Consider the following 26,878-nt stretch of genomic DNA (forward strand, 5'->3'; position numbering starts at 1 on the left):
GCTAATTAGTTTTTAATGCTGAATTATAGTGAAGCAACATTTAAGAGCGGGAAAACCCCTTTGAGGAGTATCTATGATATGAAACATTGTTCTATACGAAGAAAAGGTGATCTCACTGCGAGTGTTGAACATGTTCAGCTTTTAGAAAGAGCTTGAAGAGCCCATATATTAAAAACATTACACTCCTCCACCGTGATGTCAACTCCTCTTTTCTATTCATTGACTCCTGTAAAAGATTACATAAGGTACTTACGCCACCCAGCATTGTTGATCAAACAGTCTATTTTCCCGTATGTTTTCACAGTTACATCAATCAGCCTCTGTTTTAAATAGAACCTATCAGTTAATGTTTTTTAATGTCCTAATTATAAAATACACACTTCTTTACACTATAGACATTATATAAGAATACATAAAAAAAAAAAATTAAAAAAAAAGAGAATCAAACCCCATCTTTCGCCATATACTAGTTCTTCTCAATGAATTAGAAGATTAAAAAGTTAATTTATTTCAGTAATTCAATTAAAAAAGAGAAACTCATATTATATAGACTCATTACACGCAGAGTGATCTATTTCCAGCATTTATTTCTTCTAATGTTGATGACTATGGCTAACAATTCATAAAAACCCAAAATTTAGTGTCTCAGAAAATTTGAATATTCTATCTTTTTAATACCTAAATGTTGGCCTACAGAAAAGTATGTACATTATATGCACTCAATACTTGGTCGGGGCTCCTTTTGCATGAATTACTGCATCAATGCGGCGTGGCATGGGGGCGATCAGCCTGTGGCACTGCTGAGGTGTTATGGAAGCCCAGGTTGCTTGGATAGTGGCCTTCAGCTCGTCTGCATTGTTGGGTCTGGTGTCCCTCATCTTCCTCTTGACAATTCTCATAGATTCTCTATGGGGTTTAGGTCAGGCGAGTTTGCTAGCCAATCAAGCACACTGATACTGTGGTTATTAAACCAGGTATTGGCACCTGCCCACACTGCCAAAAGTACCAAGTCCTGCTGGAAAATGAAATCAGCATCTCCATAAAGCTTGTCAGCAGAGGGAAGAATGAAGTGCTTCGAAAATTTCCTGCTAGACGGCTGCATTGACTCTGGACTTGATATAACCCAGTGGACCAACACGGTTGCTCAGAGGTCCAAAGTCCTGTTTTCAGATGAAAGTAAATTTTGCATTTCATTTGGAAATCAGGGTTCCAGAGTCTGAAGGAAGAGTGGAGAAGCATCAATCCAAGCTGCTTGTGGTCCAGTGTGGAGTTTCCACAGTCAGTGACGGTTTGGGGGACATGTTCACTATTAAAAATTATTTTTGAAATTTGGCTTATTTAATATTCTAATTTTCTGTGAGACTACATTTTGGGTTATCATTAACCCCTTAATGACCAGCCTATTTTGGACCTTAAAGAGGCTCTGTCACCACATTATAAGTGCCCTATCTCCTACATAATCTGATCGGCGCTGGAATGTAGATAACAGCAGTGCTTTTTATTTTGAAAAAACGATCATTTTTGAGCAAGTTATGAGCAATTTTAGATTTTGTTTCTTAAAGACCAACTGGGCGTGTTTTTACTTTTGACCAAGTGGGTGTTGTAAAGAAGTGTATGAGGCTGACCAATCAGTGACCAATCAGCCTCATACACTTCTCATTGTTCCAGCCCAGCTTCTTTCACTGCACAATCCCACTGTGCTGTGGATCATGCTTGGCTGGAACAATGAGAAGTGTAGGACACTGATTGGTACTGATTGGTCAGCCTCATACACTTCTTTACAACACCCACTTGGTCAAAAGTAAAAACACGCCCAGTTGGTCTTTAAGAAACAAAATCTAAAATTGCTCATAACTTGCTCAAAAATGATCGTTTTTCAAAATAAAAAGCACTGCTGTTATCTACATTCCAGCGCCGATCAGATTATGTAGGAGATAGGGCATTTATAATCTGGTGACAGAGCCTCTTTAATGACCAAGCTATTTTTTACGTTTTTCAATCGTCGCATTCCAAGAGCTATAACCTTTTTATTTTTGCGTCGACATAGCTGTATAAGGTCTTGTTTTTTACGGGAAAAGTTGTATTTTTTAATAGCACCATTTTTAGGTACATATTATTTATTGATTAACTTTTATTAACTTTTTTTGGGGGGGGAATAGAAAAAAAATCAGAAATGTCGCCACTGTTTTTTGCGTCCTAAATCTACGCCGTTTACCGTGTGGTATAAATAACACAATAACTTTATTCAGCGGGTTGTTACGATTGCAACAATACCAAATTTGTATCGTTTTTGTATGTTTTACTACTTTTACACAGTAAAAACGCTTTTTTTTCTAAATAATTAGTTTTTGTGTCTCCATATTTGAAGAGCCGTAACGTTTTTATTTTTTCGCCGATGCGGTTGTATGAGGGCTTTTTTTTTGCGGGACGACTTGTAGTTTTTATTGGTACCATTTTGGAGTAGATGCGACTTTTTGATCACTTTTTATTAAATTTTTTTAAAGTCAGTATTCACAGAAAACAGCAATTTTTTCAATGTTTTTTATTAATTTTTTTACGGCGTTCACCGTGTGGGTTAAATAATGTAATAAGTTTATAGTCGGGGTCGTTACGGACGCGGCGATACCAAATATGTGTAACTTTTTAACTTTATTTTGTTTTTTTAATAGTAAAGCATTTTGTAAGGGGAAAAGCTGGGTTTTTCATTTTTTTTCACATTTTTTTTTAAATTAACTTTATTAAACTTTTTTTTCACTTTTTTACTAGTCCCATTAGGGGACTATGATATGTGATTCTGCGATCGCATTTATAATACACTGCAATACTTTTGTATTGCAGTGTATTATGCCTGTCCGTTTAACACGGACAGGCATATGCTAGGTCATGCCTGCGGCATGATCTAGCAGGCATTCACTCCAGGCAGACCTGGGGGCCTTTATTAGACCCCCGGCTGCCATTAAAGACACAGACACTCGGCGATCGTATCGCCAGGTGTCGGTGGGAGAGAGAGGGAGCTCCCTCCCTCTCTCCAAAACCACTCAGATGCGGTGCTCGCTATTGAGCAACGCATCTGAGGGGTTAAACGTGTGAGATCGATACTAATATCGATCTCACACGGCAGAGCAGGAACGCTCCCAGCCCTCAGCTGCCTCTAGCAGCTGAGAGCAGGGAGATTTGACAGCTCCCTGCTCTGTTTACTTATTCCGATGCCGCGACGTAAAAAGTCTATGGCATCGGAATAAGGCCCGTTAGTGACCGATGTAGAAACATGATGGGCCGGTCACTAACAGGTTAACGGTTACCATAATCATCAACATTAAAAGAAAAAAATGCTGGAAATAGATCACTCTGTGTGTAATGAATCTATGTAATATAGGAGTATCACTTTTTGAATTTAATTACTGAAATATATCAACGTTTTGATGACATTCTAAATATTTGAGAAGGACTAGTATGTGATAATTCTATTACGCATATGGCACAATGTAAGGTTAATCAATTACAGAGGAACGGTCAGCTTCCCTGACATATCGATATTAGTAAATACTTGAATTTCTCATATAGCCACAATTCTGGAGCATCTTCTCTTAGAACTCTGCGTTGTGCCATTTGTCTTCTATTCCTTCTAGGAATTTATGTATAAATGGACAGCTGGGCCTTACCATTCCCCTTGTCAAAGTAACATGTAACTACAGGTCTCAGACTGTGAGCACTGATTGGACAGTTTCAGACTGTAGGAACACCGCCCCAACTGGTAACACCCAGTTGTCAATTTATTAATACATTTCTAGGCGGGATAACAGAGGAACAGTACAAACACAGATTTTTTTTTTACTAAAATAGAATACAAAGTTTTTACTAAAACAGACATGTCAGGAGATCTCACAGGTCCTCTTTAAAGAACATTTTTTTAGAACTCAGCGTCCATACATTTTCACAAATTTCTAGGAGGAACAATAGACGAACATTGTTATTTCAAGGGGAATAGAAGTATTTACTATAATAGACTTGTCAGGAGAGTGATCAGGTTCTCTTTAACCTGTTCACTGTTTCGACCTTGAGAACACCGATTTTTTTCAACTATAACTTGTTACTTTATGTGGTAATAACTTTGGAATGCTTTTACCTATCCAAGCGATTCTCAGGACATTTTGCACTTTGTTCGTGGAAAAATGTGGTCAATAAATTCAGTATTTATTTGTGAAAAACAACTAAATGTAGGGAAAATGTGCAAAAATTTGCATTTTTCTAAATTTAAATAGTTACTAGTTAATATTTCCCATATGTCTACTTTATGTTTGCATCATTTTGAACGTCCTTTTATTTTTCTAGGACTTTACAAGGCTTCTAACTTTAGCAGCAATTTCTCACATTTTCAAGAAAATTTACAAAACCTATTTTTTTTTTATGGACCAGCTCAGTTGCTAAGTGACTTTGAGGGCCTTATATATTAGAAAGTCCCCATTTTAAAAACTGCACCCCTCAAAGTATTCAAAGCAGCATTCAGAAAGCTTAACCCTTTAGGCGTTTCACAGGAATTAAAGCAAAGTAGTACCACAGAGGGTTTTACCCAAGAAATGCAACTCAATATTTATTGCCCAAATTCTGCATTTTTTAGAAATATTCCATGTGGCCCTAGTGTGCTAATGGACTGAAGCACCGGCATCAGAAGCAAAGGAGCACCTAGTAGATTGTGGGCCTCCCTTTTTTTTTTAGAATATATTTTAGGCACCATGTCAGGTTTGAAGAGGTCTTGTGGGGCCATAACAGTGGAAATCCTCCAAAAATGACCCCAGGTATAGTTAGCATTTGGACCACACAGTTTTTTTTGCTAAATTTATTGGAAATAGTCTGAAAAACATAGAAATTTTATATTTTTACAAGCAATAAAAGGAGAAAATGCACCCCAACATTTGTAAAGCAATTTCTCCCTATTACGGCAATACCCTATATGTGGTGATAAACTGCTGTTTGGACCTACGCAGGGCTCAGAAGGGAAGGAGCGCCATTTGGCTTTTGGAGCACAGATTTTGCTGGAATGATTTTCAGTGCCATGTCATGTTTGCAACGCCCTGGATGGACCAAAACAGTGGAAACACCCCAAAAGACGTACCCCATTTTGGAAACTACACCCCTCAAAGAATCTATCTAGGGGTGTGATCACTTTTTTAACCCCATAGTTTTTTGCAGAATCTTGTGGAATTCTGAAGTGAAAAATAACAAATTTACAATTTTTCACAAATGCTTCATTTACAGGACAGATTTTTCACACACAGAGCATGCAAGTGAGGCAAAGCACCTCAATATTTATTGGCCTATTTGTAAGGAGTTCAGAGATACCCTCAAACTGGTCCAAATATGTTGTGTGGACAGATGGCAGTGCCTGGAAGTAAATGAGGTGTAAGACTTTCAGGGCCCAAGTTTTGCATGATTAGTTCAGCCCCATTTGATCTTTGAAGAGACTCTGCGCCACCAGAAAGATCCAAATCCCCCAGAAATTACCCCATTTCGAAAACTACACCCTCAAGAATTTATCTAGCAGTGCTATCACTTTTTTGACTCCACAGTTTTTTTGCAGAATCTTGTAGAAATCTGGGGTGAAAAACAAAATTTTAAATTTTTTCACAAATGCTTCATTTGTAGGACAGATTTTTCAGACACAGAGCATGCAAGTGTAGAAAAGCACCTCAATATTTATATGGCTATTTCTTCTGAGTTTAGAAATGCCCCCAAATTGGCCCTAATCTACTACTGCTGGACATATGACCAGGCCTAGAAGTATTGGAGCACCACAGGGATTTTGAGGTCTTATTTTACCTGGATGATTTTTGGGCACAGGTCATGTTTGCAAAGGCCTAAAACATTGTGCATACACTATACCATATTACAAATACTAGGTATTCATCTAGGGGTATAATGAGAATTTTAATTATGAGGGGGATGTTCAATTTTTAAATGGTGAAAGAAAGGGACGGTAATTGTAAATGAAAGGGACGATAATTCTAAATGAAAGGGACCGATGAAAATAAAGTTTATAACTCTAGCCTGAAGCACTCCTTCATACACAGTCGGGGATGGGAGGGACAGTTGTTACACTGGCATGACAAGTCTCTTCTTATGCCTCTTCTGGCACAGACACGACACCTTTTCTGGGGGCAGCTTTTTTTTCTCTGTGGGTGGAACTCTCCTGGCAGACATTACTACTTGCAGAGGTAGAACTTTCTCCTACCTCTGCCACATTACATTTTATTACCTACTGGTATTTTAGGTATGTTCCCTCATGACCAGTGCTCCTGTAGATGACAAAGGAGTTGTACCATGGCATTTGGATGAAGTACACTGGCAGGTTTTTGTTAGATTTACGCATGGCATTGTACAGCTTGAGCATCTGGTCAGAGAGATCTACTCCCCCCCCCATAAATTTGTTATACGCCTGGAAGCACAGAGGCCGTGACGTGCTGTTGGATGTTGCACCACGCACAGGGACAAGGGATAGGTGGCATCATGAATGCATGTTAGCATCAATACATCCTTCTTGTCCCCGAATTAAAAAAAAAAAGACCCCTTCGCTATAGCACGCCCTGCTCTCCCCAAGCTGCAGGGTTTGGCTGAGAAGGGTCTTTGAGAGCTGGCTTTGGTTTTTGTGGACTGTCCCACGCACCACCATTTTTTGCTCCACCAGGCACTCGAACAGATGTACACTCCTGTACCAGTTGTCAATGTACAAGTGGTACCCCTGATTAAACAGTGGGTGCAAGGGTCAAGACGGGTGGGGGGACAGTTTGGGGGCTCAATGTGGCTGTCCCTTCCCTCGTAAATTTTAAAAGTGTGCGTGTAGCCCGACTCGGACTTGCACAATTTATAAATTTTAATGCCAAACCTGGCACGCTTGTTGGGCAAATACAGCCTGAATTTCACCCTTCCCTTGAAATGCACCAGGGACTCGTTAATGGCTATTTCTCTCTTTTTGGGGGCCAAATAAGAAATAAGTGATCTAAATTTTAAAGAGTCGGTCAAGACTGGGGTCATCGTGGGGGGGGGGGGGGCACTGGGAATTATCATTATAATGTATATATTTTTGCATGGCCTCAAAACAAGCCCTGGGCATCGTAGTGCGGTGTAAGGGGCAATCGTAAATAATATTAATGGACAAATAGACCCTCAAATGATGGCTTCTTAGTTGGTCCTGAATATGGGCCTAATCCTAAGTATTGTAGCATTTCTTCTTTATTGGTAGGATGCCACCTGTATGGCCTGGCATAAAAAGTACTGGGATTCGCAGCAATAAATTGTTGAGCACAAAGATTTGTCTGCTCAACAATTTTTTCAACAAGGCAAAGAAGAGCTTGAAAAATTCAATTTCTGACAGCCCTGCTGTCTGTATTTGGAACCCTGCAGCAGAAAAAGTCTGGTACTTGGGGGTGTAGGAGGTTGGGGCAACCAGTTAGGTTCAGGTGCAACCAGAACGCTAACCATCCTGCGACTTCGAGGATGTTCCTCGGTGTTAGTCGAGGAGGAGGACAGAGCAAAAGCGGATCCTACATCACTAGCACTCTGTGTCCGATGTGAGCATCCCATACGCCTCCTTATATACATTTACTGTACATAAAAAATAAATATGTATACTGTAGAGAGCTGTATACAAAAAAATTATAATATAGAACTTCTTTTATTTTTTTTTACATAAAAACACTAACGTACACGAATATTTTTTGCTTTCATTTTTTTACACTAAAACTGCCTAACTTACACTGACAGGCAGACAGACAGAGATGGCCTAACGCTGACAGACAGTCTGACGCTTTTATGAATTTTGAAAGAAAAAAAGAAAAGAAATAAGAGCTCCCTTATACAATGGGAGAGGTAGGGAGAGTGATCACAGTGGGGAGGGGGTGTGCACTGTGATTAAGGGGTTAATGAGGTTTTGTTTTTTTTCATCTCCTTCCAATGAAGATACCGGCTTTGACCTCTCCAACATATGTTCACCAACAGAGGAGATCAGAGGTGGTAAACCCATTTTACATAACTTCTAAGCTCCGATTGGTAAGTCTGTACAGACTAACTAATCGGAGCGATCTCCGACAAGGGACCGCTTTGGCAGGTCCCTTGTACTCTGCCTGGAGACTAGGGTAAGCTAAATGGAGAAAAAAAAGGAGGATAAAATTCTCCAGCGCTGTCCAAATGTTGTGGAATTGAAGGATTCAATCCAAGGCAAGAACTTTAAATGAGATATATGTTTAATGAATAAGAATGCTACGCGTAGCATTCTTATCCATTAAACATATATCTCATTTAAAGTTCTTGCCTTGGATTGAATCCTTCAATTCCACAACATTTGGACAGCGCTGGAGAATTTTATCCTCCTTTTTTTCTCCATTTATCTCGATTTACTGAGGGAGCCCTGACAGCCCCTGCACGGATTTACCAGCTGCAGTCCTTTGGGACCATACAGGCACTTCTGGGTGTTGTGCTCCTAGCACAACACCACAAGGTAAGCACAACCGCTTACCCCCGACCCTTTGTCACTTTAATCAAGAGATGATGCACGATGTGCCCCGGGTGTTTTTTGTTTTTCTCTCCTTGTCTGTAGATAATTGGAGACCAGGGCAGGCGCGATGGTTAAATTTTAAAGTGTAGACGCCACTGCACGTCAAGGTGCGCAAAGTTACTGCTCACCTGGATGTGCAGTTACGTCAAGGTACGGGAAGGAGTTAAAGAGGCTCTGTCACCAGATTTTGCAACCCCTATCTGCTATTGCAGCAGATAGGCGCTGCAATGTAGATTACAGTAACGTTTTTATTTTTAAAAAACGAGCATTTTTGGCCAAGTTATGACCATTTTTGTATTTATGCAAATGAGGCTTGCAAAAGTACAACTGGGCGTGTTGAAAAGTAAAAGTACAACTGGGCATGTATTATGTGCGTACATCGGGGCGTGTTTACTACTTTTACTAGCTGGGCGTTGTGTATAGAAGTATCATCCACTTCTCTTCAGAACGCCCAGCTTCTGGCAGTGCAGATCTGTGACGTCACTCACAGGTCCTGCATCGTGTCGGCCACATCGGCACCAGAGGCTACAGTTGATTCTGCAGCAGCATCAGCGTTTGCAGGTAAGTTGCTACATCGACTTACCTGCAAACGTGGATGCTGCTGCAGAATCAACTGTAGCCTCTGGTGCCGATGTGGCCGACACGATGCAGGACCTGTGAGTGACGTCACAGATCTGCACTGCCAGAAGCTGGGCGTTGTGAAGAGAAGTGGATGATACTTCTATACACAACGCCCAGCTAGTAAAAGTAGTAAACACGCCCCGATGTACGCACATAATACACGCCCAGTTGTACTTTTACTTTTCAACACGCCCAGTTGTACTTTTACTTTTCAACACGCCCAGTTGTACTTTTGCAAGCCTCATTTGCATAAATACAAAAATGGTCATAACTTGGCCAAAAATGCTCGTTTTTTTAAAAATAAAAACGTTACTGTAATCTACATTGCAGCGCCTATCTGCTGCAATAGCAGATAGGGGTTGCAAAATCTGGTGACAGAGCCTCTTTAAGGATTACCAGTTTTATTTTTTTTTTACAGAACTTGACAATTTCTTAATCAGTTTTAGAAAATATAACTGTACGGTCACATAAAATGATGTCAGAGAACTCAAGGGCAGTCAGTTAATATCACAAAGTCACAGTTTAGGGCATACCATTTTTCTCTTTTGGCTCTAATTAGTTTGCCCAACACACTTCCCCTATATGGATTTTGGAAATGCCTCCAGCAAATCACAAGTAAACTCCAATAAGTCGCCTAAGAGCAATACTCAAGCTAATTTCTAGGGGCCAAATAAAATCAGACTATAAAAGCCAGTGAATGGCAAATGCACCTTATATTACCTCCGTCTCATAATAGTCTCTAAATTATAACAATAGGTCTATAAAATGGCACAAAATATAGAACCTTGTAGTATACTTACCCTATTAATTCTGCTTTGCTCTAACCCAGTCACTCCTTGGCCCGCACTTTTTACAAGAGATTGTGATGATCAGATGATATTACTGTGGAGTGGGGGGCACGGGAATATTGCAGACTTCATAAGGTAACTATAATACTATGTTTTTTATGTGCCCATATAGACCTATTGTTATAACCCAGAAAACCCCAATAAATATAGCTATAGAAACACCTAAGATAGGGATCGTGCAGGCTAATCAAACATATAAAATAATTGGGTAAATCTCTTGTAAGACTGTCAACTGTTGAAATAAAACTGAAAAAATAAATAAAAAATAAAAATATTATATATATATATATATATATATATATATATATATATATATATATCATAAATTAACAAAACCTGAAAACAATAAAAGCGTTACCTTGATCTCTTCTTCTTTTGTTACATCACAAGAGACATAAATAGCAGCTCCTGTCCCAGAAGCTTTCAGTTCAGTTTCAAGGTCTCTGGCTGTCTCCTCTGCAAATAACACACAAATATTCCAGGAATAAGAGTTGTGCATGAGCTCATCTTGGTTGTACCATTTCATACCGCTGTTAGGCTCCATGCACACGAACGTAAAAACGCCTGTAATTATGGGCCCATAGACTTCTATTGACCATGGGTACCTTCCCGTTTCCTTACGGGAAAGTGCCCGGGCCATTGAAAAATATAGAACATGTCCTATTTCAGGCCATAATTACGGCACGAGCAGGCCCATAGAAGTCTATGGGGCTCCCACAATTACGAGTGGCTACGTGTGTGCACCCGTAATTACGGGGAGCGTTGCTAGGCGACGTCAGGAGATAGTCACTGTCCAGGGTGCTGAAAGAGTTAAACGATCAGTGCGGGACAGAGAGAAGGGGCTGCACTGATCGGCAGTAACTCTTTCAGCATCCTGGACAGCGAGTACCATGCACGGCGCTTACAATATAGATATCTAATATTACTTCAAAAACCTGTAACAAAAAAAGTTAATACTTACCCAGAACTCCCTGCTTCATCCTCCAGTCCGGCCTCCTGGGATAACGTTTCAGCCTATGTGACCGCTGCAGCCAATCACAGGCTGCAGCGGTCACATGGACTGCCGCGTCATCCAGGGAGGTCGGACTGGATGTCAAAGGAGGGACGCGTCACCAAGAAAACGGCCGGGGTACGTATGAACTTCTTTTACTTGCAATCGCTGCGTTCCGCTGTGGAAACTCTGCCCGAAAAGGCTAGCCCTTCTCTCTATCCAGCACTGATACAGAGAAGGGGCTGCCTATCAGTGCAGAGAAAACGGGTCCGGAAATACTGGTGAAATACGGGTCAAATACGTGTGACAAAGGACCCATATTTTTATGGGAGGAAAAAAATATGAAGCTGGATTAAGGGCCGCTGCACACTTCCTGGAGAGGCGAGGAGGGGAATGGGCCCATCAAAATGAATTTATCATAGAGATGTTGGAATTTGTCCTGAACCACAATTGCTTCTCATTTGATGGTAAATATTACCGCCAAGTACAGGGGACTGCTATGGGGTCCTCCTGTGCACTTTCATATGCATGTTTACATCTGGGATGGTGGGAAGAATTTATTGTATATCCCCACCCCCTCTTCAGAAAGTGTGCAGCCACCTGGCTCAGATACATGGATGATGTGCTCCTGTGTTGGAAGGGATCGGTGGAATCCCTGGAAGAGTTTATTAAAGATCTTAATACGAACAGTTTGAATCTTTTCTGGACATTTACTTCAAGTGAAACTACTATTAGTTTTCTTGATTTGAATATTCACAAGGAAGGAAAGCAACTTATGACCACGACTTTCCGTAAACCAACGTCAGGAAACAGCCTTCTGGCAGCAAGTAGCCATCATCTACCTTTCCAAATCAAGGGAATCCCAATAAGCGAATTTCTTTGAATCAGACGTAACTGTTCTAGATTTGAAGACTTTAAAGGAGGGGCTCAAGACCTAACATCTCGTTTTCTAAATAGGGGATTTCCTAAAAAAATTATAAAAAAAGGGTACAACAGAGCTTTAAGACAAGATAGGAGGGAAATTCTTGAGAGGGTAAAAAAAGAAAAAACATGACAATAGCGTACGGTTCATCTCAAGGTATGGTTCCCATTGGAATTTGCTACGCAATTTAATGATTAAAAACTGGCCCCATCTAACTTTGGATAAAAGGATTGGTTCAATAGTAGGGGAGATACCAAGTATGGTTCCAAGAAAAGCCCCTACGTTAAAAGATATTCTAGTAAGTTCTGAATTTAAAAGAAAGACCATAGACAACGAAACATGGCTAAATAAACGGCCAAAGGGGATGTATATGTGTGGCTCTTGCAATTGTTGCAAATACGTTTTGAAGTCCGATACCTTTTTCGACAGTGAACATAAAAGAAAATTTAAGGTTTATAATTTTATCAACTGTCGTTCAACTATGGTGGTGTATTCAATTATATGTCCATGTGGCAAGCAATACATTGGAAAAACGAAACGAGAGTTACAGATAAGAATAAGGGAACATCTCTCTGACATTACAAAGGGCGAAATGAAAAGCCCATTGGCAGCACATTTTAAATTACATCATAGACAATCACCCAAGGGCTTAAAATTTATGGGAATCTACCAACTCTTTGAGGATAGAAGGGGTGGGGATCGTAACCGTATTCTTCTACAGAAAGAAACTATGTGGATTTACACATTGGGAACCCTCAACCCTAGAGGTCTAAACAATGAAATAAAATTTTATATGTTCTTATCACAGGTTGAAGTAACAATTTCCTTCTATTTATTGGTGGATGTGCCCCTGTGGGGTGGATTGGTTGGCAGTCTCTGGGATACCATCAACGGATCGACTGCCGTGTGACCTATCCTCAAATTGTCTGATTCAACCCAATTCAAGTAAATATTTTCCCATTCTTTGAAAATAGGAATGAACAAAATTATGGGATGAATAAAAAACGAATCCTGATGATTCTCTGCCTCCGAGTGGTGGGGACTCGGTCCCTACAGATTTTTATCTGGAATGGACCCGCTCCCTGCCATTCGGAGGCGGATATCAAATCCTTGGATCCCTGAAGCGTTTTTGTCTGAAATTGGGGAAGCCTGTGGGATACCCCTTTATGTTTTGGAAGTGATCTTGTCTGTTTATCACTTCGGTGGGGGCTGCGTGGATCTTTATGGGCCGGCTGTATACCAGCGTCCCATGATTTTTCCACGCACCAACCACCGAACTGATCTCCCTTTATAAATACCTTTTCCCTCGGGATAAATTGATAGGCCCGATGGGTGCTCTCTGTCTCTGGGGGATGGGGACTCGGTCCCTCCGGAAATATCTTCCGGGTTGGACCTACTCCCTGTCATCCAGGGACGGAGGATATATTATTTGGACTCTTGGTAGATAAAAATCTGCGGGACACTGTCACACTTCTATAATGAACAGGTGCATTGTTTTCTCAGGACTTATGGATAGCCCCTTGATAGAATTAGTGTGAGACTAGTGTTATACCATCTGAAATGCATCATGGATCTCTTATAATTAACATGAATTTATTTAACATTTTGGATTTTTGATTTATTTATTTAGTTTTATTATAAATTTTTTATTATTATTTTTATTTTTATTATTTTTTTAATTTTCTTTCTCCCGATAGAAATGTCTGATGAAATACTGAGGGGAATCTATAAATATAGAAAAAATATGTGTATAACTGGATGTTTTGGATTTGAATTATTGGATTATAATGAGTACTTAATGAGATATCCTTACATATGTGTCCAGTTCCCTTTAAATTCGGCACTATAAAGGTGCCAGACTTTACTGAACTCCTGAAATAGCTCTGAGGAAATCCCGGTCCAGGATGAAACGCGTCAGCTGATCAATTAGTCTACACCTGGCAGGTAGTGACGTCAACCTTGCCTCGTCTTGCAGTCTCCAGCGTTGCCAGAAAAATCAACGTGGATACCAGCATAGCACGATACCGACTCCTCAATGTAGGAGTGTGCTCCATCGCTATAATTTGTTCACCTTCGTGTGAAATCTCGGCTGCCCCCGAGTATAGGAAGATCTAAGCTACTCAACATAAGCTTTGACGGTGGATGGAGTGGATATAAGGAGAATCTCCTATGTGGGAACTGTGACCTGCCATTGATGAGATCGAAGGGGTGAAAAACCCGATTGGTATACTTCCAAAATCTGCCTTAACCCTACAATTGTTCCAGGAGGAGGAACACAGTGGAAAGGAGGGAATTTCCAGTCCATCCTGAATTGCGAGATCTACATGAAGATGAGTATTCAACTCTTTACCTATACTTGCATTGATATCATATAAGAGGAACTGTTCTTGTTAGTTTCGGATCAAATTTCTAAAAGAAGAAAAAAACGCAAGTGTGAACTGAGACCAACTGTGTCTGAACAAAAAATCTCAAGAACGGTTTCTTATAGCTAATGACCTATATGGGTCTGATGAAAGGCTCGTGTATAGAATTTATATTACTTAAATACATCATCATGACATGTTATTATGTTTAGAGGGGGATAAATTAATGGAAGTAAGGTTATAAAAGTCTGTGTTGGTATCCTGGCCAGGAGACATTTTTAAATTATGTACATCTAGTTTGAAACAAATGTGTTTGCTCAAACCCTTTCCTTTTCCTAAAAAAATTAGTATTATGGAAAAAAGAGGAAAGAGATTATATATATATATATATATATATATATAAAAAACACCTTTAAAATATATTTTTATATGGAATTTAATAAAAATGTATACAAAATTATTCTTATCCCAAAGAGTGCCTGGTATGTTTTGGAAAATATTTATTTATTTTTTTCTTTAGGAAAAAAATATGTTCGTGTGCATGTGGCCTTATAAGAGATTTTCTGAAGCAAATACTGGACTCACATTTAAATAAAGGCATAGTCCGCTTTAGACAATTCACTTTTGTTTAAAGTGTCCACCGCAATAAGCTGATCCCACTAATGCGACCCCCAGTAATCAGCTGTAATCTGTGCGGGAAACTCCCAGCAACTGTTCAATTTTTCTGCAGCACCACCACAGGGGATATTAAGAATTACACAGATCTCATTAAAATTAATGGATACGTGTCCCGCATCATATAGCATTGCTCACAGATTAGTTACTTCTTCATCAGCCCCCATACAAATGTCCACTCTTTTAAACAGGAACGAAAATCTAAATTGCCAATCAATTGTGCACTGTGGCTGCCACTGTTATGGAGACTCTGTGCCAACACTGTTGTGGGGAAAATGTTTTGGTTATTAATATGGGAAAGCATGAAGAAAGAAGTCCCTGTGAATCAAATGTCCGGATGTTTAGGACTGCTTGCTTGTCTAGGTGATGGCTGGTATGCCTGTAATACAAAAGATACTGAGAACATCAACACTTTCCACTGCTGTAGAGTATGCCCATACCAGAGGAAAAATAGATCATATCTCGCTATTTGATCCTTGCATAATTTGCACTTCACCCACAATGTACTTTACCTTTCGAACAGAAAACAACTGAAGCTCCATTGTTCACTGTGGGTCCACATACAAAAGAGAAAAAAAGATAACAGTGTTAGTAAAAGCTAATTACTTATTCTAAGTAAACAAATAGTATTGACAAATATTAAAGCAAACTAAACCAAAGATTTTTACCACCCCCTCCCATGCACTTCGCACAGTGATAATGAACCTGACAGAGTAGTCCAAATTGTTACAGTGCAATGGCAAAAATATGCCTTCTTGTATTTTCGGCAGATTTGTGTCCCAGCAACATCTGCATGCAACACACATGGATGCTTAGGGGGTGGGGGGGGGGTGTCGAAGACTGCGATTGCCCGGGGCTTCTAATTTAAAAGACAGGAACCGCGGGAGAAAACAGAGTAGGGGGCTCATTTTCCTGACCACTATACTGAAAATACACAACACCGAGTTCTCTATATAATAGCATACAAGGGTAGTGACCCCCTACTTTTAATTTGCCCAAACCCCCATTTTCTATAAAACAGGGTCGGTTAACTCATTTGCCACATATGAACTTAAGCCATCTAAAAAGTGTATGGCCAGCTTATTGTTCAGCTGACAGCTATTCCTACTGACTCCCTATACACATGCACCCTAAGGGTATGTGCACACGTAGTGACCAAAAACGTCTGAAAATACAGAGCTGTTTTCAAGGGAAAACAGCCCCTTCTTTTCAGACGTTTTTTGAGCAACTCGCGTTTTTCGCTGCATTTTTCGCGGCGTTTTCGCTGCGTTTTTTGGAGCTGTTTTCATTGGAGTCTATGAGAAAACAGCTCCAAAAACGTCCAAAGAAGTGTCCTGCACTTCTTTTGACGAGGCTGTATTTTTACGCGTCGTCGATTGACAGCTGTCAAACGACGACACGTAAATGACAGGTCGTCTGCACAGTACGTCGGCAAACCCATTCAAATGAATGGGCAGATGTTTGCCGACGTATTGTAGCCTTATTTTCAGACGTAAAACGAGGCATAATACGCCTCGTTTACGTCTGAAAATAGGTCGTGTGAACCCAGCCTTAACAGGAGCTATGCCCATGCGCCATCGGCAGCGGGTGTAATATAAAGCCGACACATAAAGTAGTGAAGTGTATTGAATAGGCGATCAGAAAAATCAGGCCTTCAAGTCCCCAAAGAGGGTTAAATTTTTTTTTTTATTTATATATAGTTTTAGACAAATAAATAAAATAAAAACAAGAATCACCCTGTTTCCCTGATCAAGTCCTTTATAATTGAAAAAAAATAAAAAATTAAAAAGTATACATATTTGGCATTGCCGCATTTGTAACAGCCTGAAATATAAATATATCATGTTAGTTGTCCTGCACGGCAAACACCATAAAATAAAATATAAATTGAAAAAAAAAAAAAGGCTGAATTTTTTGGTCACCTTGTTTAACCCCTTCCCACCTTCCTGACCGAGCCTCATTTTTCAAATCTGACAGGTTTCATTTTATGTGGTAATAACTCCGGAATGATTTTACCTATCCAAGCGATTCTGAGATTGTTTTCTCGTGACACATTGGACTTTATGTTACTGGCAAAATTTGCTCGATATGTTCAGTATTTAATTGTGGAAAAACACATTTTTCTCAACTTAAATGTATCTGCTTGTAAGACAGGCAGTTATACCACACAAAATTTCAAAAGGCTATTTTTACAGCGGCCAGTTCAGTTGTGAAGTGGCTTTGAGGTCCTTATATATTAGAAACCCCCAAAAAGTCACCCCATTTTAAAATCTTCACCCCTCAAAGTATTCAAAACAGCATTTAGAAAATTTCTTAACCCTTTAGACTTTTCACAGGAATTAAAGTAAAGTAGAGGTGAAATTTACAAATGTCATATTTTTTTGCAGAAATTAAGTTTTAATCCAATTTTCTTTATAACACAGAAAGTTTTACCAGAGAAATGCAACTCTATTTATTGCCCAGGTTCTGCAGTTTTAGTAAATATCCCACATGTAGCCCTAGCGTGTTACTGGACTGAAGCACCAGCCTCAGAATCAAAGGAGCACCTAGTGGATTTTGGGGCCTTATTTTTAGTTGAATATATTTTAGGCACCATGTCAGGTTTGAAGGGCTCTTGCGGTGCCAAAACAGTGGAAATCCCCCAAAAGTGACCCCATTTGGGAAACTACACACCTCAAGGAAATGATCTAGAAGTGTAGTGAGCATTTTGACCGCACAGGTTTTTTACAGAAATTGGAATTAGGCCGTGAAAATTAATATCTAATTTTTTTCAAAGAAAATGTAGGTTTAGCATTTTTTTTTCTAATTTCCACAAGGACTAAAAGGAGAAAAAGCACAACCAAATTTGTAAAGCAATTTCTCCCGAGTAAAACAATACCCCACATGTGGTAATAAATGGCTGTTTGGACACACGGCAGGGCTTAGAAGGCATGGAGCACCATTTGGTTTTTGGAGTTCACATTTAGCAGGAATGGTTTGCGGAGGCCATGTCACATTTACAAAGCCCCTGAGGGGACAAAACAGTGGAAACCCCCCACAAGTGACCCCATTTTGGAAACTACACCCATTGATGAAATTATCTAGGGGTATAGTGAGCGTTTTGACCCCACAGGTTTTTTTGCAGAAATTAATGGAATTAGGCCCTGAAAATAAAAATCTACATTTTTTTCAAAGAAAATGTAGGTTTAGCTAATTTTCTCATTTCCACAAGGACTAAAGGAGAAAAAGCACCACCAAATTTGTAAAGCAATTTCTCCTGAGTAAAACAATACCCCACATGAGGTCATAAACGGCTGTTTGGACACACGGCGGGGCTTAGAAGTGAAAGAGCGCTATTTGGCTTTTGGAGATCACATTTAGCAGGAATGGTTTGCGGAGGCCATGTCACATTTGCAAAGCCCCTGAGGGGACAAAACAATGAAAATTCCCAAAAAGTGATTCCATTTAGGAAACTACAACCCTTGAGGAATTCATCTAGGGGGTGTAGTAAGCATTTAGACCCCATAGATGTTTAATAGAATTTATTAGAATTGGGCAGTGAAAATAAAAACAACCCTTTTTCTTCAATAAAACGTAGCTTTAGCGCAAAAATGTTTCATTTTCTCAACAAATAAAGGAAAAAAACAAAAACATTTGTAAAGCAATTTCTCCCGAGTACGGCAATACCCCATATGTGGTCAGAAACTGCTATTTGGGCACATGGCAGGGCTCAGAAGGGAAGGAGCGCCATTTGGAGTACAGATTTTGCTGGATTGGTTTCTGGGCGCTTGTGGGACCAAAATTGTGGAAACCCCCCAGAAGTGACCCCATTTTGGAAACTACACCCCTCAAGGCATTTACCTAGTGGTGTAGTGAGCATGTTAACCCCGCAGGTGTTTTGTAGAAATTAGTGTGCACTCCATGTTGCAGAGTGAAAATGGGATTTTTTCCATAGATATGCTAATATGTGGTGCCCGGCTTGTGCCACCATAACAAGACAGCCCTCTAACTATTATGCGGTGTTTCCCGGTTTTAGAAACGCCCTACATGTGGCCCTAATCTTTTGCCTGGACATACGACAGGGCTTAGGGAGTGAGAGAGTACCATGCGAAATGGAGGCCGGTGTTGCACTGATATATGGCGCCCTTTCTTATGCCCCTTTTGGTCCACACTCCGCACCTTTGCAGTTTGGGGAATTTTGCTGGGAAAGTGTTGTCCTGGTATAATACGGGCACCGGCGCTTCCAGCGGACATGTTTGGGCCCTCTCTTTCCTTGTTCTTCAAACAACTGCAGATTTTTTATTTCCTGACTTATTGGAGCCATAACTAATTTTATTTTTTCATAGACGTAGTTGTATGAGGGCTTTTTTTTGTGGGACGAGCTGTAGTTATTATTGGTACCATTTTGGGGTACATGCGACTTTTTGATCACCTTTTACATTATTTTTTGGGAGCCTAGGTAAACAAAAAAAACGCAATTCTGGCATAGTTTTATTTCGTTTTTTTATACAGCATTCACCAAGCGTTATAAATTACATGTTAACTTTATTCTGCGGGTCAGTACGATTCCGGCGATACCTATTTTATAGGACTTTATGTTTTGCAACTTTTTGCACAATAAAACTACTTTTGTAAAAAGAATGTATTTTTTGTGTCGCCAAGTTGTGAGAACCATAACTTTTTAATTTTTTTGTCGACGCAGCTGTAGGAGGGCTTGTTTTTTGCGAGACGAGCTATAGTTTTTATAGGTACCATTTTTGGAATACGTGCGACTTTTTGATCATTTTTTATGCCAATATTTATAGGTCAAAGTGACCAAAAAACAGAACCTCTGGTATCGTTTTTTAAGTTTCTTTTTATGCGGTTCACCGCGTGCAATAAATATAATATTTTGATACCTCAGGTCGTTATGGTCGTGGCGATACCAAATACGTATGGTTTATTATTATTTTTCAATAATAAAAGGACTTGATAAAACTCAATCCCCCTTTTACTCTTATTTTATTACTTGCAACTTTTATTGTTTTCAAACTTTTATTTTGTTCACTTTTTTTTATACTTTTTCTCAAGTACCACTAGGGGACTTGAAGGTCCAGCTGTCAGATTTATTTTTTTCTAATACATTGCACTACCTACGTAGTGCAATGTATTAGATCTGTCAGTTATTCACTGACAGCAAGCCGATTAGGCTTCGCATCCCGCATCAGCTCCTGACCCGGCGCCATCTTGCCGGTGGCTACGGAAGCCGATCAGGCTACGCCGCCGGGCGGATCTAGACCGGTTTCCGTGCTAGGCAGACCGGGAGGGCAGTATTAGGCCTCCGGTTGCCATTGCAGCCACCGGAACCCCGGCAATTTCATTGCTGGGGTTCCGATGAGCTGCAAACACCTTAAGTGCAGCGATCACGTTTGAGCGCTGCACTTAAGGGGTTAATGGCGGGGATCGAAGCTAATTTCTGTCCCCGCCGTTACAGTCGGATGTCAGCTGTAAGATACAGCTGAGATCCGACGATGATGGCACCGACTCAGCTTCTGAGCCGGTGCCAAACATTTGGCGTATGGGTACGGCAAAATGCGGGAAGTCAATGCTTTCCATGGCGTACCCATACGGCAAATGTCAGGAAGGGGTTAAATGAAATAAAAAGTAAAATGGAACTACAGAGTTACACGTACCCCGAAATAAGAACTACAGTTTGTCACAGAAAACAGCCCCCTCCCCACAGCTCAATCAACGGAAAAATTAAAAAAAAGTTATGGATCTTAGAAAACGGCGACACTAAAACAAATTTTTTTTAGAAAAAAAAGTTTTTATCGTGGGAACGTAGTAAAAAAATAAATATATATATATATATATAAAAATATTAAATTTGGTGTCACTGTAATCGTATCGACCCGCAGAATAAAGTTAACATGTTGTTTATACTTCATGGTGAATGCTGTAAAAAAAAAAAAATTATAAAAAAGTTACAAATTGCATGTGTCCCAAAAGGGTAAAAATAAAACCTACAGCTCATTTCGCAAAAACCAAGCCCTCACACAGCTCCATCAACGGAAAAATAAAACGTTATGACTCTCGGAACACAATGATGCAAAATGATGGGCCATACTAATTAATAGGTCCAGTAGTAGTTGACGAAAAAACCCATGTCATCATTTGCTAGACCCCACAGGTGGACCCCGTAGATGCAGCGGAGATGAGGACATTTTAGGGAGTTGTGCTTCTTACGGGGCAAGGGAAGAAGTCAAATATTAGGCAATACTCAAAACGCAGATATTTTGTACAATACCCAGGATTTACCACATAGTCACGTCCCATGGTACCCAAAGCTGGCTGTGCAGATGGCATTTTACGTGCTTTCTTGATGTGCAGGCCAGACAGGAACATTCCTTCAGTTTTAAGAATTATCATCAACAACCTAATATTTGGGAACCAGGGAGGGCCCAAGTACGACTGCCCCAAAACATCATCATCTCTGCTGGAAGTGAGACTGCCTTATTGTAGCTGGGCAATACTTTCCCAGAGAAGTTCCCCAAACTGCAAACAAAGGAAGGACCCAAAAAAGTTGAGCGTGTTCCAAAACGGGGATAAAAAAAGGACACTATTTAGTGTGACACCTGCCCCAAAAACCTGGCCTGTGCATAAAGGATTGTTTCAAAGCGTACCACACCAATCCATGGATTATTTTATTATTTACCCCATTATTACAGATCCCTATTATGCCCTCATATACTCTGCACAGCTTACATATGCCCCCACCTTATAAACAGACACCAGTAAAACCTCAAACAAAACTACTACCAAGCAAAATATGTGCTCCAAATTGCGGTCCTTTCGAGCCTGGCAGTGTGACCAGATAGCAGTTTATGACCACATATGGAGTATTACTATACTACGGAGGACTCGTTTAATTTACGGGGTGTGTATCTCCAGTGGCACAAGCTGGCCACAACATATTGGGAAATGAAATGGCATATTTGTGGAAAGATGCCAATATTCAATCTGCAACATCTATTGTGTACTAACTTCTGCAAGACACCTGTGGGGTCAAAATTCCTATTATACCTCTAGATAAATTGATTGAATGGTGTATTTTCCAAATTGGGGTCACTTTTCAGGGGTTTCTATTGTTCTAATAACTAAGCGCAATGCAACAGTGTCTGAAAACTAATCTTGTCAAATCTGCACTCCAAAAACTAAATTGCGCTCCTTTCCATTTAGAGCCTGTTTATGACCACATATGGGCTGTTGCCTTACTCGGGAGAAATAGCGTTAACAAATTTTTGGTTGCCTTTTGTACACCTTTTAGAAAGGAAAAATGTTAAGCTAAAACTAGAAATTATTGTAAAAAATATACCGTTTTAAATTTTCACGGCCCAATTCTAATAAAATCTATAAATCACCTGTGGGCTCAAAATGCTCACTACACCCCTAATTTAAATTCCTTGATGGGTATAGCCTCCAAAATGGTGTCAGATCTGGGGACTTTACAATTACTTATGGGGTATTGCTTTACTTGGGAGAAAATTCTTTACAAGCGTTGGGATACTTTTTCTCCTATAGTCCTTGTGAAAATTAACAATTTTGAGCTAAAACTACACCTTATTAGAATTTTTTTTATTTTTACAGCCAAATACTAATAAATTCAGGAAAAAAAACAAACAGGTCAAAATTCTCACTATATAGGGGTTTCCACTGCACTGTTAACTCAAGGGCCCTGCAAATGCGACATGGTGCCCAGAAATCAATCCAACAAATTCTGCGCTACAAAAGCCAAATAGTGCTCCTTCCCTTCTGACCCCTGGGGTGCATCAAAACTGCAGTTTCTGACCACACATAGGGTATTATCATACTCAAGAGAAACTGTGTTACAAATAATGGGGTGCCTTTTCTCCTAATGTCCTTGTGAAAAATGACAAATTTGAGCTAAAACTACATATTAGCAAAAAAAAGCAGCTAATTTTTACATTCCAAGTCTAATAAATCTCCCGAAACACCTGTGGGGTAAAAATGCTCACCACACCCCACATTAATTCTTTGAGGGCTGTAGTTTCCTAAATGGAGTCACATTTTAGCATTCAACTGTGCTGGTACCTCAGGGCCTTTGCAAATGCGATATGGCATCAGAAAACCATTCCAGCAAAATCTGGGCTCCGAAAGTTAAAAGGTGCTCCTTCCCTTCGGAGCCCTGCCATAAGTCCAAATAGTAGTTTATGACCCAAATGGGGTATTACAATGACATGGATAAATTGGCTTTCAATTGCTTTAAATTTTTCTTCTGAATTCCTTGTGGAAATAAAATTATTTTAGATGAAACTATATATTATTCTAAAAACAATATTTTTTCATTTTCACGGCCCAATTGTAATAAATTCTATGAAACACCTGTGGGGTCAAAACGCTCACTACACCCCTAGATACTTTCCTTGAGTGGAGTAGTTTCCAAAATGAAGTATTTTCGGGGTGTATCTAACGTTTTGGCCAACTCAAGTTCTCTTCAAACATGAAATGGCGCCTGAAAAACATTGTAATAGAAAGGAAGCTCTAAAATCCACTAGGTGCTCCTTCATTTCTAAGGCCTGTGTTTTAGTCGCATAGCATACTAGGGCCACATATGGGATATTTCTTGAAAACTGCAGAATCTGTGTAATAAATATTGAGTTGTATTTTTCTGTTAACACTTGCTGTATTCCTGAAATAGACTAAAATTGAATATCTGCAAGAAAAAAAAGTTTAATTTGTAAATTTTACCTCCACTTTGGTTTTACTCCTCTGAAACACCTAAAGGGTTAACAAACTTCCTATATGCTGCTTTGAATATGTTGAGGGGTGCAGTTTTATAATTGGGTAACTTATGAGGGGTTTCCAATATATAGGCCCCTCAAATCATTTAACATTTGAAAAACTGATAAGCCTTATAACAACTTGAAAAAAAAAACAAAATTGGATTAAAAAAAATTATGCCTATATAAAGAAGACATAGTAAAACTTATTTACTAATTTGTGAGGTCCCATTATCCATTTTCGAAGCAGAGGATTTCAAATGTAGGAAAATGAATTATTTTTCAAAAATAAAATCGAGCAATATTTACCACTCACAAAATACATAGCGTTATGAAAAATCACTTGGATAAGTAAAAGCATTCCAGAGTTATTGCCACATAAATTGATATATGTCAGATTTTAAAAAATGTGGCTGCGTCCTAAAGGCCAAAATAGACTCGGTCCTGAAAGTATTAATGTGTTCAAAATAGGAAAAACAGAGAAAGCCGCTGCCAGACTCCTCTGGTAGCATCTTATCTAACAACAAACAAAAGGTTCGGGCAAGTTGAAATTCAACTTACAAACCCTTCTCTGCCCCGATGCAGTCAGGGAAGCATTGGGATGCCGCTATACACATTAGATGGTCTGCCTGTCCCGCCGGCGGGTTCAGCCGACATACATCTGATGTGTATGGCCTGCTTTAGCCCTACAGTTTGAAATAAAGGGAAGGAAGACAAAAGGTAGTATCATGTAACCAAACATAAAAACTAGACTATCCTCCCAAAGTCTTATGTGCAGACCTTCTTGCAGTGCAGATTGTGATCCAGACTTCTTGTCTTGAGTTTCTGGGAAAATAATTAGCGGACTGACACCAGCGATTATAACTCATATTGCCTTTCTTGGAGCTCACTTCTCTGTTTAAACAGAAATAATAGGGCCCCATAGCAAAACTAAGAATGGGACCCACTCCCCACAAAGATTCACCAAATGTACTAAGACCTTTATTAAAATTGATGTCCAATACTCCATTTGTAATCCCTAATTCTGTGCTGAGCTCTGTTTTTCATACAGAATTTATGATAAAATTCTGGTTGCATGCCACTCCAGGGGGAACTAACTCTATTTAGGTCTAAATAGCTAGAATTGAACTCAATTAGACTATGTTCACACGGAGTATTTTGCAGGAGGAATATCGGCCTCAAAATTCCGTTTGGAACTTTGAGGCAGATTTTCCTCTCCCTGCACGCCGATTTTCGCGCCGTTTTTAAAACACCGTGAAATACGCTTTCTCTGCCTCCCATTGAAGTCAATGGGAGGTCAGAGGCGGAAACGCCCGAAGATAGGGCATGTCGCTTCTTTTTCCCGCGAGGCAGTTTTACTGCTCGCGGGAAAAAGACGCCGACGCCTCCCATTGAAATCAATGGAAGGCGGTTTCGGGCCGTTTTTGCCGGGTTTCGCAACGCTGTTTCCGCGTCAAAAAACTCGGCAAAATACTCCGTGTGAACATAGCCTTAGGAGCCCAATGAATCTGTATTCAGTGAGCGCCATCTAGTGGCAGCTGCAGATAGCGGCCATGACAGTGTCACTGCAAGCAACGAATGCGACACCAGGCTCGATGCTACCAGGGGCCACATAGCAGCCTTTTGCCCTGCTTCTATGTTATACCCACCACTGGTGATCGTCTCATCTGTAGAGATATGCTTTAATAAATCTATGCATGTAAAAGGGAAAACTCGGTCTGATATAAATCAGAAATGTTTGAGACAGACCAAAGGCTTTATAGTTTATAGATGCACCAGGCACTTTTTTACCAAGTTGAAAAATTAGGTATGTTGGCACGTGTAGTTTTAGTGACATCAGTGGAAGGGGAAAGAACTTGTTTTTCTGAATTTCGTTTTAACCCCTTCAGTACACAGCCTGTTTTTACCTTGTGGACACAGCCAATTTTTATCAAATCGGACGTGTCAATTTATGTAGTAATAACTTTAGAATGCTTTTACCTATCCAAGCGATTTGGAGATTGTTTTCTTGTGACATATTGTACTTTATCAGTATGTGAGACTAGACATGGACCGCACGTCCACTTGTAATACATTGATCTATAACTGCTAGGCAAAAATTTATAAACATGAACGAGGTTCTTTGTTAACCTTTTGATCAAACTGTATAAGCCCACTCACCACTTCACGGCGACCTCTTTCAAAGTGGGTCCCTACTCTATCGGTTGCAGCACCACATGGCGGTCGCTGCCACTGCAACACCACTCCTGCAGAGGGAACAGCCTGATAGCATGGATGCTTTTGGGCCCCTGGGTTGCTCCCTCTGCAGGAGCGGTGCTGCGGTGGCAGTGGCTACCATGCGGTACTGCTACCGATAGAGTGGGGACCCACTTTGAAAGAGGTCGCCGTGAAGTAGCGAGTGGGCTTATACAGTTTGATCAAAAGGTTAACAAAGAACCTTATGTTCATATTTAGAAATTATGCGTAGCGGCTCAGATCAACGTATATATTGTGGGTGTGCGGTCCATGTCTAGTTTCTCACAATGCGGAGATTGTACTTTAGGTTAGTGGTAAAATTTGGTCAATAAATTCAGCAATTATTTGTGAAAACACCAAAATTTTGAGAAAATTTGCATTTTTCTAAATTTAAATGTATTTGCTTGTAAAACAGACAGTAATACCACACAAAATAGTTACTAGTTAACATTCCCCATATGTCTACTTTACGTTGGCATCATTTTTTGCGCATCCTTTTATTTTTCTAGGACGTTACAAGGCTTAGAACTTCAGCAGCAATTTCTCACATTTTCAAGAAAATTTCCAAAACCTATTTTTTTTAGAAACCAGTTTAGTTCTGAAGTGGCTCTGAGGTCTTATATATTAGAACCCACCATAAGCCACCAAATTTAAAAAATTGCACCCCTCAAAGTATTCAAAACAGCGTTTAGAAAATGTCTTAACCCTTAAGGCGTTGCACAGGAATTAAAGCTAAATTAGAGGTCAAATTTTTTTCTTTCGAAAATCCATGTTAATCCTTTCTTCTCTGTAAGGGTATGTTCACACGCAAATGCAAAATAAGTCTGAAAATCAGGAGCTGTTTTCGCCTGAAAACAGCTCCGTATTTTCAGACTTTTTTAACAACTCACATTTTTTACGGACGTAATTGGAGCGG

General features: G+C 39.8%; 1 protein-coding gene across 2 annotated transcripts in view; it reads right to left on the reverse strand.

Annotated features, from left to right (window-relative positions):
• HSD17B14 (hydroxysteroid 17-beta dehydrogenase 14) overlaps positions 1–26,878 on the reverse strand; it is a 64,557-nt gene that overhangs the window by 20,413 nt on the left and 17,266 nt on the right. For both annotated transcript variants that reach the window (XM_075838853.1, XM_075838854.1), the window contains exons 2-4: positions 15,481–15,516; positions 10,376–10,473; positions 254–320 (exon numbers count right to left, since the gene is read on the reverse strand). In XM_075838853.1, the coding sequence (XP_075694968.1) occupies positions 254–320; positions 10,376–10,473; positions 15,481–15,516 (201 nt within the window). The remainder of the gene's footprint in view (positions 1–253; positions 321–10,375; positions 10,474–15,480; positions 15,517–26,878) is intronic.

This window comes from Rhinoderma darwinii, chromosome 10 (assembly GCF_050947455.1).
Source record: "Rhinoderma darwinii isolate aRhiDar2 chromosome 10, aRhiDar2.hap1, whole genome shotgun sequence".
Lineage (NCBI taxonomy): Eukaryota > Metazoa > Chordata > Amphibia > Anura > Rhinodermatidae > Rhinoderma > Rhinoderma darwinii.